Source organism: Apteryx rowi, unplaced genomic scaffold, assembly GCF_003343035.1.
Source record: "Apteryx rowi isolate R43461 unplaced genomic scaffold, aptRow1 scaffold_66, whole genome shotgun sequence".
Classification (NCBI taxonomy): Eukaryota; Metazoa; Chordata; class Aves; order Apterygiformes; family Apterygidae; genus Apteryx; species Apteryx rowi.
The window spans coordinates 2,535,429-2,559,518 of NW_020450938.1; the positions used below are offsets into that span (position 1 = coordinate 2,535,429).

A 24,090-nucleotide genomic window follows, 5' to 3' on the forward strand; every position below is an offset into this window, starting at 1 on the left:
TAAATCTGATTCTGAATCAGTGCTGAAGCATGTTGCTCAGCAGGTTATTTCTGTGTCACTATCACTCTTCCTAAAGTGAGCTCATACTTAAATGCTTCTCAGGACAAAATTTGCCTAAATTTTTCATTCTTTAAGGATAAGATTTAATTACTTGTGAGAACAAAATAAATAGCTTCCTGATTTTTAAATTCCAAAGCCTGTAGATTTCAAATAACCAAATAAATAGAAATGACTGTTCCCTTGGAAGCTCTGTTAACACATGTGCAGCAGTGGTCTGTTTATGCATGATAAGCCAAACTTCTTTTTACAAAAATGTGAAATCTAGTCTTTTCACAGTTTCAATGTTGAAAGAGATACAAAAATTAATAGGACAAGGAATGTAAACCTGTGTTTTATTTCTATGTAAATTATCTCCAATAAGTTGTTATTTCTTCCTCTGTTACTGCTTCAAGCATAAAAATGTTCTCTGATGCATATAATGCACTTATTTGAAGTAAGCTATGGCAGGCCCAGAAAGGTAGTGGAACTACACTGATTAATGCCACTTGGCGATCTAGCTTATGATTTTTGACCCATTGGTGCTCTTTTTAAAAGTTGTCTTGATAATGTTATTCTACTTATTTGTCCACAGCACATATTAAAATCCCAGGAAGAAATAGGATAGCAGAGGTATTGTGGGGAGTGACTGAATCTGCCTGGTAGGGCTGGTGGAGGAATGTTGTACATTACCTTCCAGGGCTGTGATCAGAGTTGAATCCATCCCTCACTCTCTCAGAAGGACACCTGCCCTTATCCTAACTGACAAAAAGAAATAAGCGATCCACTGAACCAGAAATAAAATTTGCAGTAGTCTCAAGAATGGCTTGCTGGCAGCTTCCTCCTTATACRTAGCAGTTCTCCTTTTACAATTTTGGGTTGATTTTGTTACTTTTTTAAATTGTTATGGCATTTTATTTTTACTTGTTTTAGCATTCTTCACTTTCAACAGTCAATTGATTGCAGCATATCTGAAGCCTCTTTTTAACAGAATGGTTCAAATATTTCTTGACTTTGTTTGCCTTTGGGGCCTATGCTGTAGCTTTGCTGAGGAAAACTACCTCTGTTCTCATTTTGTCCACTATGATTCACTAAGTTACTGGAAGAAGTGATCTGTACATTCCTCTTGCAATTGTCTAAAGAAGAATGTTCAAAAGAAGGGAACAAATTCTATTATTTTTGTGACACTATTGCTGTTCTTAAAGGGATCTCATACTTAAATGTTTCTCTGGATCAGGACAAAATTTGCCTAAATTTTTAATTTAGTCTTGTGCATTTAAGGTCTTGTTCAAGCCTTAGAGTAAATCGTAGCTTCATGTTGTCATGCTGTCACGTAAACAGTCTCTGCAATGGTTAGTGCTGTGCAAAGTGTCCTCAAGGAGCAGCCAAGAGCTAAATTCAGCGGATGATGATACACTGATAAAAGTGAGCTTCCGAAGTGCCAAATGTATGTATTTTATTATGGTCATGAAGGCTGCAGCAGAACCAAGGGGCTTATCTGTCACTGAGATCCAAAACTTGATTTGAGACAGACTCAGCTCAGAATTTCAAAACAGAGCCTTAAAAAGTTCTTGCACATCTTAGGCAGAATAAGTCACTTTCTGGCAGCATAATATAAACCTATTCAGCAGGTAAGAAAGCAATGCTAGCTGCTACCTCCTTTGTGTGTGCACTGATTCGTGCTGGTGGCATACCTTGGTCTGGAGATGCCTGTTCCTTCCAAACTAGTCCATCCTAGGTTGTAGCTCTGCAAGGTTTTCCTGGAAAGAATGATGCAAGTTGTTCCCTGTGTCCCAGGTCTGAGCAGCTTCTGTTAGTATGGCCAGGCCTGTGAGAGAGGGATTATGCCTGGAATGCAAACTGAGGTATGTTTCTCAGGTAAATAATTTCACAGATTACAAGGCTGGAAAGGATCACTGGATTATTTAAAATGAAACTATTACATCTCAGGCAGTTTAATTTAACACTGTACCAAGCTCCAGGAAATTGATAAAGTCCCAGACTGAAGCATTCTGAGCTTCAGGAGATCAAACTGCTGTGCGCCACAGGAAAACCTGAGATGATGTTGATGGTTAGGCACCTTAATGGTCACAGATGGACACTTGATTTTTCTCACAACAGAGGGTGATCCTATTCTTGTGCTGTGCTTCTTAAAATGTTGAATGCCTAGATCACACATGGCAATGCTGCAACATTTGCCTAGCTGGAGGAGAAATACTGCAAAAGAGAGGGGAAGAATTACTAAGGGCCAGTGGAAAAGGATGCGGAATGTGCAACTTGCTCCTGTCTCTCAGAAAGTCACACAGACTTGTGTCTTTACTCTCTCTTAGTGAGCTGGACTACCATGATGCTGCAAGTGTCAATGATCGATGCCAAAAGATATGTGACCAATGGGACAGACTGGGAACACTTACTCAGAAAAGGAGAGAGGCACTGGAGGTAAACTGTACAGCAACAATCAGCAGCTCAGTTGAGGTGGGGGCAAAGAAACCTTTTGTTCGAGATCTGGAGACAGTGCTATTGAGCATCCACTGTGGAATCCAAACAGCAATAAATCCTTTCTTCAGATCTCCATTTCAATTTGCTGTCATTTCATCTGCAAACAGATTGAATTGCTCAGAACAAATTTTACAGTGCTCAGCTGCCAAGGACAGTTATAAAGCAGCAACAAATGGAATTTGGTTTGTAGCACCACGTCTTGGGAATTTGATGCCCAGCAAGAATAATAAAATCTGTTAGGCACTTACCTTTTCTTACTTGTCTGAATATAAATCAGGTGAGTTATGGGATAATGGCTAATACTGGGTGAATTTTTTGGTAGTGAGTATTCCAAAGCCATGTTCATTAAGAAAAGAGGGAGTCATACATACACATGCTAAGGTGGAAAACGCATGTCTAACTCCTTCTATTTATACTTACAAGAAATTGCTAAAGCAAGATTAGCATATTTTAATTGATTTGCAGATAGATTACAATAACAAAAAGATACTTAAAATATCAGAAGTGACAAAAAATAATTTCACCTCTTATCCTTCAAAGGCATATACCCCTTTTAACATGTTTGATACAAAATTAATTTTAATGCAATTAGCCCTGTTGCATTGAATGAGAATATTCAGTGTGTCTCAAGCAAGTGGTGAAATCAGTCAACAAAATCAGTGGCTTTTGAAAAAATGAGGCATGACTTTGTGCATGGATATGTGCTTGGAGTTAGCTTGTGCCCTAGTAACAAAGGAATGTACCTTTCCCAACCTGTACAGAGGACGGAGAAGTTGCTGGAAACAATTGATCAGCTTCACCTGGAGTTTGCCAAAAGAGCTGCTCCTTTCAACAACTGGATGGAAGGTGCTATGGAAGACCTACAGGACATGTTTATTGTTCATAGCATAGAGGAAATTCAGGTATGTGGTTGTCTATTTTTGGCTTGCAGTCATAAGGGAAGACAAGAAAGGAAATTTTTCTTTCTTGTAGAATACAACATGTGTAAGAAGAAAACATATCCTGCCTTGACATTTTCTTTGTGATGTCTTCTCTATTATAAATAGGGTTCTTTCTTTATTGGTATGAAAGAGTATTCCAGAGATCATGGAGGAAATGATGGCCCGGATAAAATGAGGGCTTTTTCATTAAATTAGACATATACGTGTAGACAGGGTGTTTGAGAGGGTGAGAGGCGAACTGTGCTTATTTACAGCAGATCCTAAAGATGTTAGAAGCAACATTAAAGTTTTCATGCTTTCCCTCTCTCTCATTTTAGAGTTTAATCTCTGCACACGATCAGTTTAAAGCTACTTTGCCAGAGGCGGATGGTGAAAGACAGGCCATACTGTCAATCCAGAATGAAGTTGAGAAAGTTATTCAGAGTTACAACATGAGAATAAGCTCAAGCAATCCTTACAGCACTGTAACTGTGGAAGAAATCCGTACCAAGTGGGAAAAGGTAGTGTATGCTAAATGCAGAAAGGACATTGTAACATATTATTGTGGTTTATAAATACTGAGAATATTCAGAGAACTTTACAATAAATATGTTAATTATTCTAGATCCTCAGATGTCAGGATGAGCCTATCAGTGGTTAAAAACTGTTGGAACTGGCACAAAGTAAAAATTAATTCTTAGAAATCTTTACAGATATGGACAGCAGAAAGACATGGCAGCATAAGATTAGATTATTACCTATTATACTAACAGCATATTGAACAAATTTTGCATCCATTACATAAAGTAAAAATAATAGATCATCTGAGTACCTGATGTTGAGATGAAAGAAGAAATAGGGTTTTATGTTAGTTTTCATGATATAAAACATTTAAAAATATTTCAGCAGTTTCATATTAATTATGGCATAGAATTACAGTCTCCTAAATTACAATTGTTTTCTTCAGTCTTGTGGATATATAGTTACATAGAGAATAAGTGCCCAGTTGTAGGGACTATTTCTATCGAAGTTAACAGCAAAAAGCGCAGAGATTTCACTTTGAGATGGTCATATTTCAGATTTGCATTTAAAGTAAGTTTTTCTGTGAGCAGTGGAACTAACGAAGCTACCTTTCTATCGATTTGTATCCTATACCTCACTCCTAGTCCAGAACCACTTGTATTTTCCTATTTGTGTACAACTCGTCCACCTGCACATGCCTTTACCACAGCACTGAGTCCTTGTAGTATCTCTTATCATCCCTCTCACACATTCCCTAAAACTTTTTACACTATCTTATGCTCTCTCCCATGTTTGCTAGGCCCGCTTCACAATATCCCCTGCTCCCTACTCCATATTACCTATGTATTTTTTTAGCTTCTTGGCTGGGCAAGAGAAGCATGTGTTGTGGCTAGTGCAGAACTGGTGGCTGGCCAGCAGGTGGGCCAGAGGGTGCCCTCCAACAGAACAGAAAATGATTACTTTGTTTTTGTCAGTGTAAACACTAGTTTGTGGGTCTCTACTACCCTGCTGCTGGGTTTTCTACCCAGTTTCATGAAACATGTAAAAATGTAACATCCTTGAGCCCTCTAATGTTCAATCCAGTTGGACTGAAACTGGCTAATGCATTAAAAAATTACTGCAGAGGGATTAAAGAGAGGCTCCCAGAGTGATCACATAAGGTTTATTTTATTAGAAACCAAGACAGAAAATATGCTGGAGGTAAATGAATGTGTAGAACATACAAATTTACCAAATACATAAATTTATATGGCAAAGAACAAGAACATGCTCTTAGTGGGTTATAAGAACCAAGCAATAAGGACTAAATACAAAATCTCCCAGGGCAATCAAGAAGAGTAAGCCAAGAAAAGCAATTGCAACCTATTAGAGACCTTCAGATATGCATGATGGACTGAACATATCTCATGTTATCCTATCTTAATGGCTCTGCTTGAATGAAATGTTTGCACTGATAACTCTTAGAGTTATTGCTTAGAGATTGAGAATGACCTGTGTTTCAAAAGAAAAACAAAGTACCTGCTCTAGTAACTGAGTTAAAGTTAAATAATCATCTTAATCTTGAATCCCACCAGAGGTGAGAATTTCTTCTCCCTACACATCAGTCTCTCTGGCCAGGCTGCCCAAGGCCGTGTTAGCAAGTACCCAGTATTAGCTGGGTAAATAGATTAATGATAATGTTTCTGGCTTGTCCTTCTGATATCCATATTCAGACCAATGTGGAAAATGAATAATTGTAGTCTTATTTGTTCTATTTGTTTTGAAAGTATACAGTCATGTCTACTCACACTTTCTTTCACACTGTGACAGGTGAAACAGCTGGTGCCTCAGAGGGATCAATCCTTGCAGGAGGAGCTAGCCCGCCAGCACTCGAACGAGCGCCTACGTCGCCAGTTTGCTGCTCAGGCCAATGTCATTGGGCCGTGGATCCAGACCAAGATGGAGGTGAGCGTTGGACCCTCAAGCAAAAGCAGATGAACAAAGTGTTTTATCATTTTTCTCTGCTTTATATGTGGGACATCAACAATCTCCATGACAGTTCACCAACTCTTTGATCCTGAAGTAATTAGCACCTTTTAAGACAATTTTGAAAGCTGTGCAAGCTTGTACAAGTGTACCCTGATGGTGAACAGGAGATGTAGCTTTGAAAAAATCAATCGCTAGATGATTATTATTTTGCTTCTGCTCTTTGCGGAAGGATCCAGGGATTTCAATGTTGATTCCAAAAATAAATGTGCCACATTTATTTTGAAACTTGCTTTCTTCAGTAAAATACATCCTGTCTTTCATATGAAGGTTTTATTTCTATTGCTTCTTAGTCTGCAAATGTTACATATTTATGTGAACATTCAGAAAATCAGCAAATCCAAAGCTTAAATTTTGGGGTGGGGATTCTTTGTTTCTTTTGACAGGAAATTGCCCGCAGCTCTGTTGAAATGACGGGGCCTTTGGAGGACCAGATGAATCAGCTGAAGCAATATGAGCACAATATCATCAACTATAAAACCAATATTGACAAACTGGAAGGAGATCATCAGCTTATACAAGAAGCCCTGGTGTTTGACAACAAGCACACCAACTATACTATGGAGGTAGCCATTTAGTCAGTTTTGTACTTGTTAGTTTATTCTGCCCTCTTGTGTCCTGTAACTACCTCCCCCAATCTGCAGAGACTGCAACAGAGGTTGGAATTCGGCAGACTTTATGACAGTATTATAAGAAAGTCTGAATGGATTTGTAAGGTTCAGTGTGTCCCAGCCATGGCTTATGGCTGAAGTCACAAGACTGCTGCTCTTATTTTATGAAACACTTTGTTTTTTGACACTTTTCCCCATGCTGCTGAGGATGGCCAAAAGCTGAGTAGGGGCTGTTTATGTGTCTGAGGCATAAGATATTTTAAAGAGCTCTTCCTGGGTCTGAGAAAGACGTAGAAGAAGTTGCTAAATGCTTTTTAATGGAACATAAAGAGTATTGCTTAATTGCTCTTATAATTTCCTATGACCAAAAAATTAAAATGAAAATATAGCTAGTCATGACTTGTCTTATTTTCTTTGAACAGTAGTGGATTGTTTTGCTTTGACAAAGCAATGTTTCTTCTTTACTATTTTGCCATGAGAATTTACAGATTACCAGTGAAGGCACCAGTCCTGATGAAGCTTCTGTGAGAGATATTTTACACAGAAGACTCCTCCTCTGTTTTAAAGCAAACTTCCCATATTTGTAAATTGACTTAGAGACTGCTAATTTAAAGAATGTAGCAAACTGGCTGAAACTGGGAATGCTGGGAACAGTGCTGGTCAAATACTTCCCCTGACTAAACAGAGATTACAGAAAATAACAGATCTCAAACCCAAGTCTATGGTGTAGAATAAAAGCTAGGAACACTTACTTTTCTTAAAGAAGTACCCATTTAGAAACCAATTCCATATTTTTCTGAAAGCCTATTTTATTATTAAAGACACTTGAGCATAATATGCTGTCAGTGGTACTGAAAAGGTTCCACATAAATATGTAGAGATTTTTTTTTTTGCTTATTGTACTTTTTATAGTCTTAGAAGAATATATTTTATTCCTTTATAAATCAGTGTTTTCTCTCTCTTAGCACATCCGTGTTGGATGGGAGCTCCTACTTACCACCATTGCTCGAACTATCAATGAGGTTGAGACTCAGATCCTCACAAGAGATGCCAAGGGAATCACCCAGGAACAAATGAATGAATTCAGAGCATCATTCAATCATTTTGACAGGGTACAGTATTCCTGCTTTTTCTTCTCTAACAATATTCATTGTTTCCAAAAGCAAGTCTCTTTCCATTCCAGATGAAATCCTCTTAAAAAACACTAAATGTAGTAAGAATAGACTCTTTCAAAAACAGTAATAAAGATCAGTTAAAATAGGATTTATATCATTATAAAATCATAGCATTGTGCAGATACTTTAAAGATTAATTTGTAGTCTTTAGATGTAATGAAAAACTGTACTTCAGTGAATATGGTTGAGTATTTGTTCAAATAACAGACAGGACTGGATACATCTGTGTGTTTTTAAAAATAATGTGCCCCTTTATTTTAAGGCAGTACAGCATGTTCTGTGTGCTTGCCAGTGGCTTCTGTTTCATTAAATGTAAATGTTAAATTTTCATTTAGATATAATGTGGATTACAATATTTTTTTCTTTAAATAACAACTTGTCCCCCCAAAATAGATCTGTAGGGAGTATAGTTGGGGCAGTGATAGCTGTCAAGGAAAATCCTTTACATTTCTGGATGTGAGTGGGGAATGGGAGGCTGTATGTGTCAGTCATCTAATTAGGGCTGAACAAAAAAGTAGGAATGAAAACACTGTTGTGAAGAAACTTAACTCACTCCTGTGGTTTAAACAGTATTCATGGCTAAAGAGTTAAAAAGATAGCTATTGATAGACACAATAGCAAAATACATACAGACAGGGAACCGACATTCCATCTGGGGAACCATCTGTACATGAGTTCAGCAGCTCTGCTGGCTCTGTGTTCACAAAAACCCTACTTCAAAACCCAGTTCATTTCAAATACTGAAAAAGATTACCATAACACAACACCAAGCTGTTGTCTTTATCTCAGTACAGATTCCTGTGTTTATCAGACCGTGCTTGACCCCTGACTGTTAACCCCCATTCTGTTATCAGATGGGTTGGTTCCTTCAAATCATCAGAGGCTATAGCAAAATGCCACTTTTCTCCTTCAGTTTTATTCTCAAGGCTGACTTTCCTGTTCACTGACATCCTGTTTGACCAGCTCTATCCAAAATGTTTACCCATACCTGGACTTATAGTTGATGTGTGTTGGATACTGATAGTCACAGTTTGCTAAATATCCTTTTGGCTATCCTTAATTGTTTAGGAAGAAAAGCAGAAATCCCAAATCTCTGCTTTTTGAGGAAACATGCAAGCATAGAAAAGGTTAGCTACATAGGAATCAGGGACAGATTTTATGCAAAATCTCAATGTGATTGTAATGCAGAGTAGTTCCTTTTCATATTTGCTAAGGAAGCAGAAGATAATATCACAGAAGCAGAGATAAATTTCCTGGGGTGGAAGGAAGTAACATACTAATTGGCTTTCCCAATGCACTGGAGCAGATAACTGAGCAATTAGGGCTATTAAAAGCAGACAGAGCACCAGGCCTGGATAAATTACACACCAGTATTTAAAAGACCCTGTTAATGGAAACCAGGAGCTTTGCACAAAGATCTGACAGCTCCCTAAGGAAAAGGAATCAAGGTGGTTGAATCCTAGTATATCTTACACTTGATAGCCATTTCTAGCATCCCAATATCAGCATAGTTGAGAGATGAGTTCTCTGCAACTGTGGCAGCAAGCCTGGTTCAGTGGGTTTGTCATTCTGCTGAGGACATATTATGGGCATCTCTTGGTGCCTCAGAAGGTCTTGCAAGGGCAAGTTTGTTCCTACAGCAACCAGCCCTATTGTTATGGATCTTTAGGCTTTGCAGAAGTAGAAAGACTTTGAGATACCAAAGGATACATCAGAGCAAGGCCTTAGGAAAGGCTGCAAGACAGGGCCTGGGAGAGGTGCTGATGTCACGTAGCTGCAGGCAGGCTGGAGATGGGCTGTGACAATAATGTGCAACACAGAAGTGCTTCCCAGCTCCTAGATTCCCACCTACCCCTGGCTGCCCCCTTTCTCCAGTTTGAAATGAGACACAGCTGCATGCAGTGTCCCCTCTGCCCTTGCTTCTATCACAGGAAACCTGAGCAGCCAGGTCAGAGGCACGAGAAGATGCTCCAGTAGATTGCATGGCATCAACAACCCGCCAAGACTGCGAGTTGAGCTGCACACCTCACCTGCCCCGTCTACAGATATAATCTAAAAGCCTTAAAAAAGAGGCCTAGAAGGATTGCCTTAAGGGACGACCATTTTGCATATGCCCCCTGTTATTATACTCCTTCCGTTAGCATCAAAGATAGGAAATTAATCTAGAAGGACCTTTGGACTGACACAATACAGTAATTATGTTCTTAGTAGCATCATGCAAGTTTAAAAAAGTTTAAGATCTAAAACCACTTCACTGACAAGCCAGACTTTCTGCAGGGGACAGATAGTAGAAACGCTAATAAAAGAGTGTCTTATACTGATTAAATTACAGTGTAATTTAATAGGCAGATGTGACCAATCTACACAGGCTAGAAGGAGACATTGAACAATTTTGTTGGAATGAGGGAGGCTTGTTTTTCTTTTTGATGTCCTCCTCTGTCCTATATGAAAACTCCAAACTTGGAATTTAGATAGAGAGGGCAGAAATGGATTCTTTTATGGAYTTGATTACCTTAAATACAAATAAAGATGAAACTAGGTCACCTGAACATAAGCACTAACATGAAAAACATTGAGTTCTCCATGTAAGATGGAATTGGCATTTGGTATTGTATGTAATAATTCTGTTGTTCTTAACAGCATCTCTGAATGCATGAGGTAGTTAAAAAATACACTGAAAGACTGCAATTCACAATGATGAACATCCAGAAAAGATTCAGAAAATTAATATTGTCCCTGACAAGTAGGCTTTAAATGCATAAGCACAACAGAATCATTTATGCATGCGATAGCTCTGACTTCCATGGCATTTCTCCAATTTAAGACAGATCTTAATATCTGACTCTTCATGTGCGTTGAGGATGCCATCAAAGTATTAATGTGCAGAGTTGCTCCCTTCTCCATTTTAAAATAATGTATTTTGATACACATAATCCTAATAGCTTTTTATAGGCTGCYTCTTAAAACAACCTCCTTTGGTTACAAATCTGAGGAAGGAACCCCTTTCTCCCTCTCCAGAAAGAAAATATACAAAAAATAATAACCTTATATTTTATAATCTGTTATGGGGCTTAATGCTACAGCTGTTAACCCTTTGAAAGAGAGTTGAATAACTGGGTGAAATTACTCTAAATGGCTTCTACATCTTGAATATTGGAAAGAAAACTATTTGGTATTTTACAAGCTTTTATTTGGGGCTGCATGCCCCTGACCTGCAAACTGCACTGAGTAAGTGGGCAACAAGCATATAAGAATTACAAGGGCAGAAACAGTTCGTACTTCTTTCAGTACCTCCACCAGCACAGCTGTGCTAGCATGGAAAGTGTGACAAGTCATCCTTGTTAAAGGCCAGTGGTAAATATAGTCTCTCTCTTGGGGCAAGGGGGCAGCCCTGTAGGCTCTTCTGTTTCCAGCAAGCATGTATGCCTGGTACCCCAGAGGCTGTTCCTGGGGAAGCTGCTGTTTACTCACTACTCCTTGCTGGAAGCTGTGCCTAAAGGCACAGTCTGCTTCTAGGTATAAATACAAATCTTTAGTAGTGCTTGTCTATTTCCCTCCTTAGTGTGACTGCATAGAGGGAAAAAAAAAAGAAAAAGAAAGTAGGACACCATGTCTGAATCACAGGAGGAATTTTTGAAGTGTTCAAAAATGGTGCATAGCTGAATTACTGTACACAGACAAACTGGAACACTGACACAGATATGTTGTCAGTCACTGGTTTTCAGGTCTTTTTATGCAGAGATTCCTTTTTCAGATTCAGCATGTTTAGTAAATTTTAAATAAGATTGCAAAGCATGTGATAAAATATCTGCAGATGCTCTACATGTAATATCCTAATGGCTGCTAACATATTCTACTATTGATTTTTGTGCAAACTACAGATTTTAAGTAAGAGGTCTGCATGCAGAACAATAGCATCATAATATCCTATATTTTACTAACAAAAACAACAGCTCCCTATTAAAGGAACCTCATGATCAGGCAGGTCAATTAACATTCAGAAAACTGAAGCACATATTTGAGAATGTATTACTTTGACTCAGAAGCTCTTTTTTGTATAATGTCACATATAAATCACACAGGAAAAATAACAGATTTCTGGKGACTTGTAATGAAACAATATGGAAGATTTCAGTGTTTTACCTTGTATTGGCAGGAAATGATGAACAAGACAAAAAACTTTAAAAAACTCATTTCAGTGCTTAAAGAGTACGAATAAATACGAAGAACTATTTCCCAATGAGCAAGCCCATACATAGGCTTGATCTACGACTTAGTTGCAAAATTGTATCCCATGCAGCTCTGATACATAGCCGTGGCAGAGATGCCTTTTTACGCCATATATCATGCAGATGAAAAAAATCACTACAAGAATGTGAGATCTTGCTGCAGCACATGGTGTGACTACTGGCCCTCCTCTGGTAAGTCCAGCTTAACCAGATGGCAGCTGTGAGCTCCAGCACAACACTGGCACTCCTCTCCTAGAGCAAACTGTTGCTTGAGAGATCTGCTGGTCTCCCATTCACCCCATCTGCCCTCAGCTACCTGTTGCATGACTACAGCTGCCACGTGTGGCAAGGTACAGAGCTCACATGCACATTGTCCACCACCTCCCTGGGTGTACTTCAGTAACAGCAGGTTCCTCTACCAACTCCTGTAGAAGAGGAGGGACACGATTTGGCTCTTAGCTCCCATTTTTATATTGTTTTGCTTGTAGTCATACATTTGTTTGGCTTTAGAAATAAGGCAAAACGAACTGACTTCACTCCTGGTGTGACTTACTCCTGCAGCCTGCCCCCAGAATGATTTTGGAGAGTTTCAAGCCAGCCTAAATTAACATTCTCAGTGAATGATGTAATAAACTATTTTGAAATACTGTACATTACAGCAGAAATTATCCCATAAAATAGAGCCAATGTTAGAGGAAAAACTTCACTGTGATTATGGCTTTCAACTAAATGCTTCTTCAAATTTGCAGTTTTGCTTTATCTCTTGTCATCAACTTCACACTGCTCTTTTTCATCTTCTCTTTATGGAGCTGGCGGAGGCTGATGCAGAGGGAGTCAATATAATAACTGCATGAGATGTCAAAAATGCTTGGCATCATGAACTTAGTAAAGCACCACTTTATCCTATTAATTTATGAAATAAACCCAATGCAGCTGTTAAAACTACTGTAATTTTAGTTATGCGTAACTATGTAGAAGTTATCTTTCAAAAATAAATTAATCAGCCAAACCCCTTTCTAATATATACAAAACACACAAAACCTTGGATCTTCTGCAAACTGTCAGTCTGTCAAATCAATAAAGGTAACAGTTTCCCAGTTTAGGAACATCTCCTTAATTGTATATACATTAACTTAATCTGGAATACAGTTCCAATAGGAGGCATTTTTTATGAACAGAAAGGAAAAAAAGAAGAGCCAGTCTGGTTTTTAGAAGTTAGTGTGAATTTTTTGGCCTGCAAAGAGAAAAATAATTGGTTCAAAACAGTAATCCAGTTTGATCTGATGTTACTAAGAGCCATTTAAAATGGAATTCAATAGGGCTTTTTTAAAGTCAGTTTGCAAAGCAAAACTTTACTGTATAGGTCATCAAAGAAGACAAACACCGAAAATAAGTGAAGACAGATATCAGTTTCTTTTAGATCTAGGCAAGGAATCAATTGATTTTTACTTTTACTCTCTTTTATTTCAGATACGCATATCCAATTGTTAAGTAATGTTATCAGATCAAGAGGGAAGTAACAAAAATAACTGAGTGGGAAAAAAAGGTTTTGTCCAGATTCAGTAATCTTTCTAATGCGTCTCACATGTGCTGTATGGCAATAGAAAATGAAGGAAGCAAAGGGTAGTTCAGTAGAACAAAAAGGGGCTTATCAGCAAAAATAATAAAAAAGCATCTGTATAGGAAGCACCACTTTAACATTGTTGTTGAAGTAAGGACACTTCTCCATTAAGAGCAAACCTAAAGCATGAGATTATAAAAGTTGTGCACTTTTTATGTAACTCTTTGTATGCATACAAAGGGTCCATGAAATTCTAATATAAAAACATGATTTCTAATACAAGTGTAGTGTGTTCTCTACTAATCAGCTAACCTAATCTGTGATTTTTCTTTCTTCCCTCTCACCTTCCAAATGCATGACCTGTGATGGGATGCTAGAATGAATCTGGCAAACTGCAGTCTGATGAATTTAAAGCCTGCCTCATCAGTCTAGGACAGGTTGGAAATGACCTGCAGGTAGAGAAAAATGATGCTATTCTGTTTTCAAATAGGCCAGTATAATAATAACCAAAGAGATTGTGGGTTTAAACTCCAATGTATTGGTCAGAATGCTTTAAAAAGATCCTGCCTCTGGGAAGACAACTGGATTAGATGGATTCTCAGCATCCCTCAGAGCCATATTTTTCTATGTGCATTTTTAAAAGTTTTTCCAGGTTGCTTTTTCTACTTGATTTCAGATGTTTTATTTGGACTCTAATGGATAACTATGGATAACTGCTATCCTTCTTGCACCCAGACTTTTGTTCATTTTCCTTTCCCTGGACTCAACCCAGGCTCTCTACTGCTCTTTCCCCATTTAGGATACGACTCTATCCAAACCTCTGTATTAGATCACAACATCACAACTCAGAGGAACCTTTTATATTCCTTCTTACTATAATGCCCTTTAGTGTTTACTCAGCTCTGAGCCAGAAATACCACATATATGTTATTGCTTGGAAAAATGAGCAATCTCCTGTCATAAAAGATCTTCCAGTGACCACCTTCTCTTTGTACTAAGTCTTGCAAGTCTCATCTTTTAAGCCCATGTGCTATCTCTACTGTAGTCCAAGTCCTGTTAGCCTATAGGCAGAAGAAGGAAAATCCCTGTAGTTATTTCCCGTACTTCAGCACACAGTTCTCATCATGTACCTATGTTAGTCTTGGAGTGCAGTATTTTAAATAGTCAGTGATACACTATTTTCAGACAGTTTTTAACTACACCTGTAGTCAATACACCATCTCGTGCAGAACCTTCAAAACACGTTGCATATCAGGGAGGCAGCTTGTGCATTTCCTGAGTTTGGCTAGTTTAGTAACAAACTTTTCTCTTTGCCTTTATCTTCTCTGGCTGTGCTCTATGTATTCCTGTCTCATTCACCTCCTCTTCTTCCTTCTGTCTCCCCCAAACCTTTCCTGATATTCCTCCTTGTGGTGAATATGTCTGTGTCCTGTGTGTAATCTGTTAGCTACTTCTTCCTCCTTTAAAACTGATGATGCATCTGGTGACCTGCTTGGGCAATATCAATGAATACTGTTCATACACTGGATCCAATTTCCCAATGGTCTAAACTTATCGTCTCTGGAAATGACCCTGGATGCCTCAAACCTTCCCTTCTATATTCCTTATGTTGTTTTGGTCAATAGAGGAAGAATGGACTGATGGACCACGATGATTTCAGAGCTTGCTTAATTTCAATGGGTTATGATTTGGTATGAATTTTAAGATACAATGAAAATGGACTTTGCTTACAGCTTGTAACATTAACCACAGCAATACTAAAACTTATTTATGTTGACAGGATACTAATAATGTAATTCATACTTTATACAGCAGTTCCTTGTTTGTTTGCTTTTTCTCTATTTTCAAATGGTTAAAAGGAAGCTAAAAGTAAAACTAGACACTTGCAAATCATATTCCATGGTCTGCTGCATGGCTCTTTGAATTATAAAGAAACCTAAAAAGTTGAAATTTACAGTTGATTAAATGAATATTTATTTTTTTCTTTCTCCTTGTATATAAAATTTAACTTTTTATTTGCAGGAGGAAGAATGAGTTTGATGCTTTTAAATTCTTACAATTATTGTAAGCTAGCTTCAGGGGTTGCACTTTCTTTCCTTCATCTATTTATGTATTTTAATTTTTCCAAAAATATTCACACTTTTTTGTGAGAAAAAAAGATTAGCCTAAGTTGAACTGTCCTATATTTGGCATGATGTTTTCATAATTGTTTCTCTGCCTTCTTCAGTGGGTCTGCATGTACACTGCTTCACGGGGAATCTTTTTTCCATCGTGTGCAGTACCTAGATTACAATGGGAACATAACTGATTTTAGGAAGGCGTGAGAAATGAAGTGTTAGGTTAGAACAGGTTAAACAGGCATTGAGGGAGGAAGGGCCAGGGGAGAAGTTACAGAAAGTTAATTGAAAGATACATCTGTTTCTTTAGGATAAAGAATGCTTTTTTCAAAAGCATCAAATCCTTTTACAAAAGAGGGAGGGGTCGGCATTTAAGATCCCAGATTTCACTGGCTGTTTGTGACATTTATGTCCCTATGTCAGTAAGAGGTGTTAAAGATTTTGTAACCACCAATTCCTCCTGGCTTGTCAGAGAGGCAGACTGCTGGAGGTTGATACTGTGGTGACCATTTCTTTGTTTTGGATTCTGTGAAAGGGTGAGGCTGAGTTTGCCCGAATCATGTCTCTGGTTGACCCCAATGGGCAAGGAACCGTCACTTTCCAGTCCTTCATTGACTTCATGACCAGAGAAACAGCAGACACAGACACAGCTGAACAAGTGATCGCTTCCTTCAGAATCCTCGCTTCAGATAAGGTCAGTCATCATGCTGCTGGCCGTAAGGATTAATTTAGCCCTTCTTTGCTGAAAGTCTCATGCAAAGTGTTTAGTAATAGTGAAGCTTTGCTTTCAGTTTGTAAGACTTCAGAGAAAGCACTTGCCTTTTATTCCCAATTGGAACCAAGATGCTTAGCTGAAATATGTATAGAATTCAAAGTGTGGTCTGTATTGCTTCACATCAGAAAGAGCTAACATAACATTAGACATCTAAGACAATATTTGCTCAAAAACCACAGTTTGTCTGTATAATGGATATACTGTATCCCAGGTTATTTCCACACAGCAGCCTTGATTAGAGGGGAAGTCATTCTGCCTTGTCATAGTGTTGACTGGATGTTTCATGCAGAGTTTGTAACATGGCCTCTGTAACATGGCCTGGATCAGTTGTGTAAGACTACACCTAATTGAGAGCCCGGTTGTGACCATTCAGCTGGGTGAGGCAATGTGGTATTGCCTTACCCTTGAAGGAAGCAGGAGGAGGCCTTCTCTAGTTACTAGGTACGTGGGGGGAGTGAGTTTCTTACTCATCTCCTAAAGGAAATTTAGTGTGCTCTCCTCCCCGCAGCCAGATCCACCAGTGAGTGGTGTATGAAGATGAAAGGGAGGACAATAGCAACAAAATTGTTTCTGGTGAAGTAAGGGCGATAAACAATGCTGCCAGGAAACTAATCCTGTGCTATGGAGAAAGGAGAGATCACAGCAATACAGATCTATTTGCCCAAGCTTGCTCTATTGATTTTTTCATTTTTATATTGATTTTGTGATCTCAGTTATTGTGGACCACATTTTGAATTCCAGACATGTTCTCAACAGAAATTTGTTTGGTAGATGAAAGCCAAGGTCCCAGGAAAATAAGGTTTTCATTATGTTGTTATTTTAAGTAATGTCAAGTCTCTTAACAGTTTCAGAGAGTATCTTTTATATCATAAATGCAAACCATTAAGAGTAATAATGCATCTTTCATTATAAATATATTATGACATTGAAACAAACAGGATCTAATTGAAAACGTCTGTCCTGTCTTTGCAGAAGGGGCAGCAATGCACTCTAGAGATACTGAGAAGCTAGCTATTCATGGATGAGTTCTTGTATCAGTAGCAGTCTACCCATGGCTGCACAGTGCTCAGTGGCTAATGTACGCAGTCCCATATCCTGAGACTGGATTTTGACCTAGTCAGTTTGTTGATAAGATTGTCCCCTTCAACTCATCGTTAAGGCTGGAGTTAACCAAGGAAAATATTTTGGTCTCAGGAAAACAGGCAGGACATCCAAGCTTATTAGCCACAGCTACAAAAGATATTTTGTGTTTTCGAAGAATATACACTGAATTTGTCAATCCCTTTTGCCCCCCAGCCTTATATCCTGGCAGATGAGTTACGCCGAGAGTTGCCTCCTGATCAGGCTCAGTACTGCATCAAGAGGATGCCTCCCTACACTGGCCCAGGTTCTGTYCCTGGGGCTCTGGATTACACCTCTTTTTCATCAGCACTGTATGGAGAAAGTGACCTCTAATTCTGTAATTGACCGTATTCATGTTAGACACTAAAAATACCCACCTGATTTCCCAGATTGCTTTTCAAAAGCTTTGGCAAGCCAATTTAAAAATGAGTTTTACAAATATGGTAGGTACCTTCAGTGTAAAGTGCTAGTAACTAAACTAGTGTATATTAAAGTGTGCAGCACGCATAGATTTCTGCATTGTTCATTTTAGGTTGTCTGTCCTATACAATGCTAGAAAATATTTTGAAGATAAAACAAATTCCAGAATATTAACTTTGGAAATATCCATTGAGAAAATAAAATGTAAAATCTAAGAACATTTAAAATTTAAATTCTTAAGATTCACAAAATATTTTTTTCATTTTCAAAATGTCTCAATGCTGTATATGCTTCTTTTACCATGTTCGTAAAACTACATTAAAATAACGCTTTTTCCTTTCATACAGCAGTATTGTTTTTCTCTAATGATTTATGATTTTGTATGCTACTACTGGTGGAATTTAATAAAACATTAAAATGCAATTTTTCAGGGAATAAAAATATCAACCAAGTAAACTCCTTAATCACTGAAATAATCCAGAATGCTATGTTTTTGTCTCTTAAAGATGGTTTTCTGTTATCAAAAAGAATTGTAATATAGGGAGAAAACAGCTGCAAAGCTGATTAAATTGCAGTTTTAGAGCTCTGTAAGCAGTACTTTTCTTTTAATCCTTTAACTTTTACAGCTGAGAGAGTACAACTTTTATAATAAGAAATAAGGAAGCTAATTTACGTGAGCCGTTTTGTTTTGAAACCCTCATTCTTGTCTGTGTTGGATAGTCTTTGTTTCTCAGTATATGAAGGCCAGTCCCTTCTTGTATTAGAGGGCAACATTCATCTCCATTCTGTATAAGGAAAATCCCATCTGAGCAAATGTGTAGTTGTCTTGCAGCTTTAACTGTACAGTGCTCAAATTACAGTTCGTCTTGAGTTCTGCAGGATCGCAGGCAGTTCTGTCTGTACTCCGCTTCTGTGCGCTAGTTGTTTTACTGKTTTTTTTCCATCTTGAGAAATAATAGAGAAGTAAAAGCAGTAACTTTTTTACTTGAATCCTACTGTCACTGAGGAAATGCAATGTAATCAAACCAAACCATTCACAAAAGGTGAAGTGAGCTGTGCAGCCCAGAGCTATTAAAGCAATGATGTGCCTATTAAATAAAGTCTGCTTTTCAAAACCTTATGAGCCTTCTGTCATTGGCAGTCATATACTGTTTTCCTACAAGAACCTGCAATATTTCTGCACATTAAAAGAGGTTTCAACCTGCTGAAAGTAAAAATATAGGAAATGTATATCATGTATTTCTGTAACCTATACGCTCATTGCGTTGGTGTGAACAACACRTGCTACGTGCTGGAGGGACAGGTAAGGCCTCATGAGGTGAGATGGAGCTCCGAATGAGTAGGACAGTGTTCCCACCTAACTGCATTAGCCAAGACATCCGAGCACAGACGTTCAAAGTTTATTAGATTCCTAGCTTAGGCTGATTTCAATGAGACCTGGCCACTAATACTTCTGAGGTTGTTGGTCATAATCTTTCTGTATCTCTCTTTTTCCTCAGGTGTCAATAGGTAATAACGCTTTTGCATTATTGGCCTTTGCTTTGAAATCTATGAACGTGAAGCATTAAAAATAATCACTCTGTATATAGTTTTAATCCCCAAATAGGCATCCCAAAGTTAAGGTGTGTATGGTGTGAACAGCTTCAAAACAATTCCACCGGAGATGGGCAATGGCAAATAACTTTCTCCTCCTTGTATACAGAGGCCAGCAGAGGGCTTAGAGGAAAAATCAGGGCTAGAATCACATCTGCAGTGCATGAACAGCCTTGCACACAGCCAGAAGCTGCTCCTGCCACTGCTGATGCTGACATGGTGCAGTGTAATTCTCTTTTTGTGATGACAGTGCCTGTACAAACTAAGTTTGGGAAGATCTGCCTTAGAGCAACAGCATTTCCAGCCAAATGACTGTGGGCAGGTGGAATCCTCCTAAAAAATAAATCTGTATTTCTCTCATTGTCACAGTTTAATGTGATTGGAACAATAAAACAGGAAACTTCCAAACTGGTCACAAAAGTAAAATCTCAGTCTTAGAGACAGGGTTTTACTAAAAATTAGCACAAAGGCAGTTTATAACTGACGCTCCGATTGGATACCATGTTCTTTACCTGCTGATTTTTATATTGTGATATTCTTTCTATCTTTGATAGCATGGAAGAGACTTCTAAACTCATCCTTTAGCTAAATGCTCTGTTGATCAAAGCAGGTGAGAGATAACATTATCAGCACTAAGAGAAAAAGACTTTTGTAAWGTAATTTTTTTATTCCCATGTCAGGTTTCTAATTTCTAAAGTAGAGTGAACAGAAACGGTAGCAGACAGCTGCAGGGATTAATTACCCATCTGTACTTGCCTAAAAATGTGATGCCATATTTGTTACTTTAATATGTCTTTCATGAAAAAAATATGCATCATAAAGTTCTTTCTCCCAGCATTAATGAATTTTAGGGTAACTAAGTTAAATGAGTAAGCTCTGTTATTTTACCCTGAACTGGGTAAAATTCAAGGTCTTTAAAATACTCTGTGGTCAGGTTCCAGGGCTGTGGGTCTGCGACTGAGATTTCCTGTTTCTCTAAGGTTTCATCTTTGGTAGCTGGCAGTTGTATTTTTCTGTTGAATCACTCTGTTCACACTGGGAAGCAGTGGTTTCAGTGGCATTTTCTGTCTATACCATTCTGGCAGCAAACTAGAGTTTTCCTATAAAAATGTAACTGAGCCCATGGTAATGAATGTACTAATCACAAGGGCCAAATCAAGGTGCAACAGGAGAAGGTACAGCATTTTTTAGGATCATGTGAATGAAGAATATAGAATAAATTAAAATCCAGTGAGACAGTAAAGGTTATCAGTTGCTTTGATGACTGTAAGGCAGATGACTTCTGTGACTTTAGGTGGATACAACAGTTCTTTGAAAAACTTCCTGCCAAAATAATCTTGATTTTGCAGTAATCATTTTCAGCCAATGTTCTTCAGCAAGGCGCTAAGGCAGGCAAAAGACAGTGTTGTCAGCTCTGTGCTACCTTTGTACATCCTTTCTTCATTAATAGGGTTTTCAGCTGTTCTTCATTTCTTACCTACTGGCCAAAAAAACCTTGGACCAGAGCTGCTCCTAGTGGCTTATATTTTCATCAGAACATCCTGTTCAGTTTGCCTGCTTCTTGGAGGAGACCATGCACTTTTATTTAGGTTGTTCCTGGTGTCTATAGAGGTTATCCCAGACACAAGTGGTCTCAATGAAAGAGGAAAATAGTTCCTGTTAGCAGCTGGATTTGGAAGATAAGCAGAATATTCTTTTTTGACTACATGGCTTGTGGTTCAGAGTAATTCAGTAACGAAGTAATTCTTTGATAGTCACTAGTGTAAGAACAGGCCYTTACGAGTTGTGTCAATATTTTTCAGTGTTCTTCTAAGAACAACTCTGGTAATATGTAGATAAGAGAATAATATTTAGATAAAAGGTGCCACTTCTTTGAAGAACATTCATGACTTAATTTTGCCAAATCCAAGTCCTTAGACCTTATTTTCTTCAGAGAGACTGTGCCATTTGGTGCCAGATGGAGTTTTAGACTGTCAGGAGTGGAAAAAGCCTTATGTCATTCTCCCCAAAAAATATGCAACAAAGTCAGTGAAGGTCCAATATACATGCAGACAGAAAGCAGGAAATCATCTTTATGAAAAGTACTTGTAAAGAAGGATCTGGTCTGCCAAACAAGAAGTCAAGTGCATCATTTACTTATCTAGAGCACAAAGTAAAAATGATTACATATAAGATCTGGTGCTCAGCTTGTGTTGTAATAGGAACTGATATTAAAGCAGCTGTACTACCTGCCAGTGAAAGTTTAGCACAATATGCCTGTGCTTTGGATTACTTGACTAGCATATTTCTTACCAGAGAAAACTGCTCAGCAGTCTATAAATTACTGTATTATGTCAAGATTTGTATGTTTTTCTGAAAAATCTTCCCATTGGCTGCTTCTGGAGAGAGAGCACCAGAGGAGATGGGGCTATTGTGGTGTGGACATTTTGATGCATTACACAAAGAACCCCCAAAGGCGCTTTCCTGAGTCAGAAAAGCATTCCCTGAGATGCCTAGATGCTTTAATGTACAATACCTACTATAATTACACAGTGTAAACAGTATAATCACTGCTAATGTTGCTTTAACCTCACTGCTCTCTGAGGTATTTCTTTCCTGGTAAATACTCACTAGGGTTTAGAATAACTGAAATGCCTGTTCTTTCCCTGTGTCCTTCTTCCCCAAGTTTTATGTTTCTCAGCCTGTGCGCTTGTTTGCTTGTGACTCAGTACCTTCTGCTCTTGTTCTGAGGACATTGTATTGAGGAACCACTTCACCAGGGTTAAGTCTGCACCACAACTAGTTGTTAGTATATTCTAGTGAGATTTTACTTGTTTCAGACTAAATATTTTAATATAGGAAAACTGACTGTTCTAAGCTGGATTTCATTTTGTTTTTTACTCTCTTTTTTAATGTATGATTCCTCTATAATTTTAAGCCAAGGTGTGGGTAGCCCCCCCCCCAAAGGATGAGTCTATCACCTCTTTTCCCATGGTCCTATTTATTTATAAATACAACATTTCCCAGGTCTGGTTATCATGTGGTTGGGAATATATATCTACAGTACTAGGGAAGGTAAAATTAGCCCTTCCAACAGCAGCCTGTATTTACATTATATTAAAGTGATTGTGGAAGTGTGGAACTAGGGAACCAACTGCATATTTTCACTAGAAGTCCTTTATTATTCACAACAAAAGAATGTTTATGTGCACCCCAAAAAGACAGAATTTTCTAAACATTGAGACAATAGTGGGAATACCATTCATTTCACTCATAAAATGAGACAGCTACATTAATCCACAATCCCAGGCATGAGAGCTTAACTAGGGTTTCATATTCCAAGCTTCAAAATAAATTCCCCTGCCAGTCTACTAGGTTTTTGGAAATTTCATTAGCATCTGTAATATTGCTTTGCACAAATTGGATTATCGGCATATTGCTTTAATTACTTGGAAATCAAGTATATTGAAGGTTTTCTATGAATATAAATGTCTTGAGGCTATTTTAACACCTGTTCATCCCTCATCTACTTGCTCCGGGTTGTTTTATTTCAAAAGTTTGGCCCCAATTCATGAAAGCATTCTTCCCTTCAAGATACCTTTTGAGCAAATGCTTTAAGTGAAAAATGCTTTCAAGTGCTGTCTGCCCTCAGGAGGGGTGATTAAAAAATGTGCTCTCCTGAACAGGAGCCTTCAAATTGAGTAATGGCTACTTGTGTCAGAAGCTTGGATAGCAAGGATAGCTTGGCATAGCTTGCCAACAGGTCTGGGACTGATAGGGGCTGGGGGCTTAACTGGCAACACAGGCACACCGTAATTAAAAAAAAAAAACATAAAAAGATGGAATGGCTATTCCAAAGGTCTGCTCAGACTAGTATCCTGGCTCTGACAGTTACCAATACCAGGCACAGTGGAAAAGTGTAAAACCAAGGCACGCGTATGGCCATATGTGCCCGGAATGATCTCCTGGCCACCAGCGATCTGTGGGAGAGGAGCTTGTGGACACTGCACACCAATGCCAAAGATTTATTCTGTTTTTCTGTTATAGCAATATCTTCTCTGAGAGCTCTTTTTATATTCTTGTCAACAGGACCCACCRTTCACAGAATCACAGAATCACAGAATCACAGAATCGCTGAGGTTGGAAGGGACCTCTGGAGGTCATCTAGTCCAACCCCCCTGCTCAAGCAGGGTCACCTAGAGCACGTTGCACAGGATTGCATCCAGAYGGGTTTTGAATATCTCCAGAGAAGGAGACTCCACAACCTCTCTGGGCAACCTSTTCCAGTGCTCTGTCATCCTCCCACTGAAGAAGTATTTCCTCATGTTCAGATGGAACTTCCTGTGTTTCAGTTTGTGCCCGTTGCCTCCTGTCCCGCTGCTGGGCACCACTGAAAAGAGTCTGGTCCCATCCTCTCAACACCCTCCCTTCAGATACTTGTACACGTTGATAAGATCTCCTCTCAGCCTTCTCTTCTCCAAGCTAAACAGGCCCAGCTCTCTCAGC

General features: G+C 38.5%; 1 protein-coding gene across 6 annotated transcripts in view; it reads left to right on the forward strand.

The window, feature by feature from the left end:
- The window catches only part of ACTN2 (actinin alpha 2), a 71,689-nt gene extending 53,531 nt beyond the window's left edge, over positions 1–18,158 (forward strand). For 2 of the 6 annotated variants that reach the window (XM_026085071.1, XM_026085070.1), the window contains exons 13-21: positions 2,367–2,475; positions 3,297–3,437; positions 3,794–3,976; positions 5,787–5,921; positions 6,389–6,568; positions 7,579–7,725; positions 13,956–14,033; positions 16,231–16,389; positions 17,767–17,925. In XM_026085071.1, the coding sequence (XP_025940856.1) occupies positions 2,367–2,475; positions 3,297–3,437; positions 3,794–3,976; positions 5,787–5,921; positions 6,389–6,568; positions 7,579–7,725; positions 13,956–14,033; positions 16,231–16,389; positions 17,767–17,925 (1,291 nt within the window). Of the gene's footprint in view, positions 1–2,366; positions 2,476–3,296; positions 3,438–3,793; positions 3,977–5,786; positions 5,922–6,388; positions 6,569–7,578; positions 7,726–13,955; positions 14,034–15,203; positions 15,270–16,230; positions 16,390–17,766 lie in introns of all 6 variants that reach the window. The other 4 variants (XM_026085068.1, XM_026085069.1, XM_026085067.1 and 1 more) reach the window with 3 other exon arrangements.
- Positions 18,159–24,090: the final 5,932 nt, after the last annotated feature.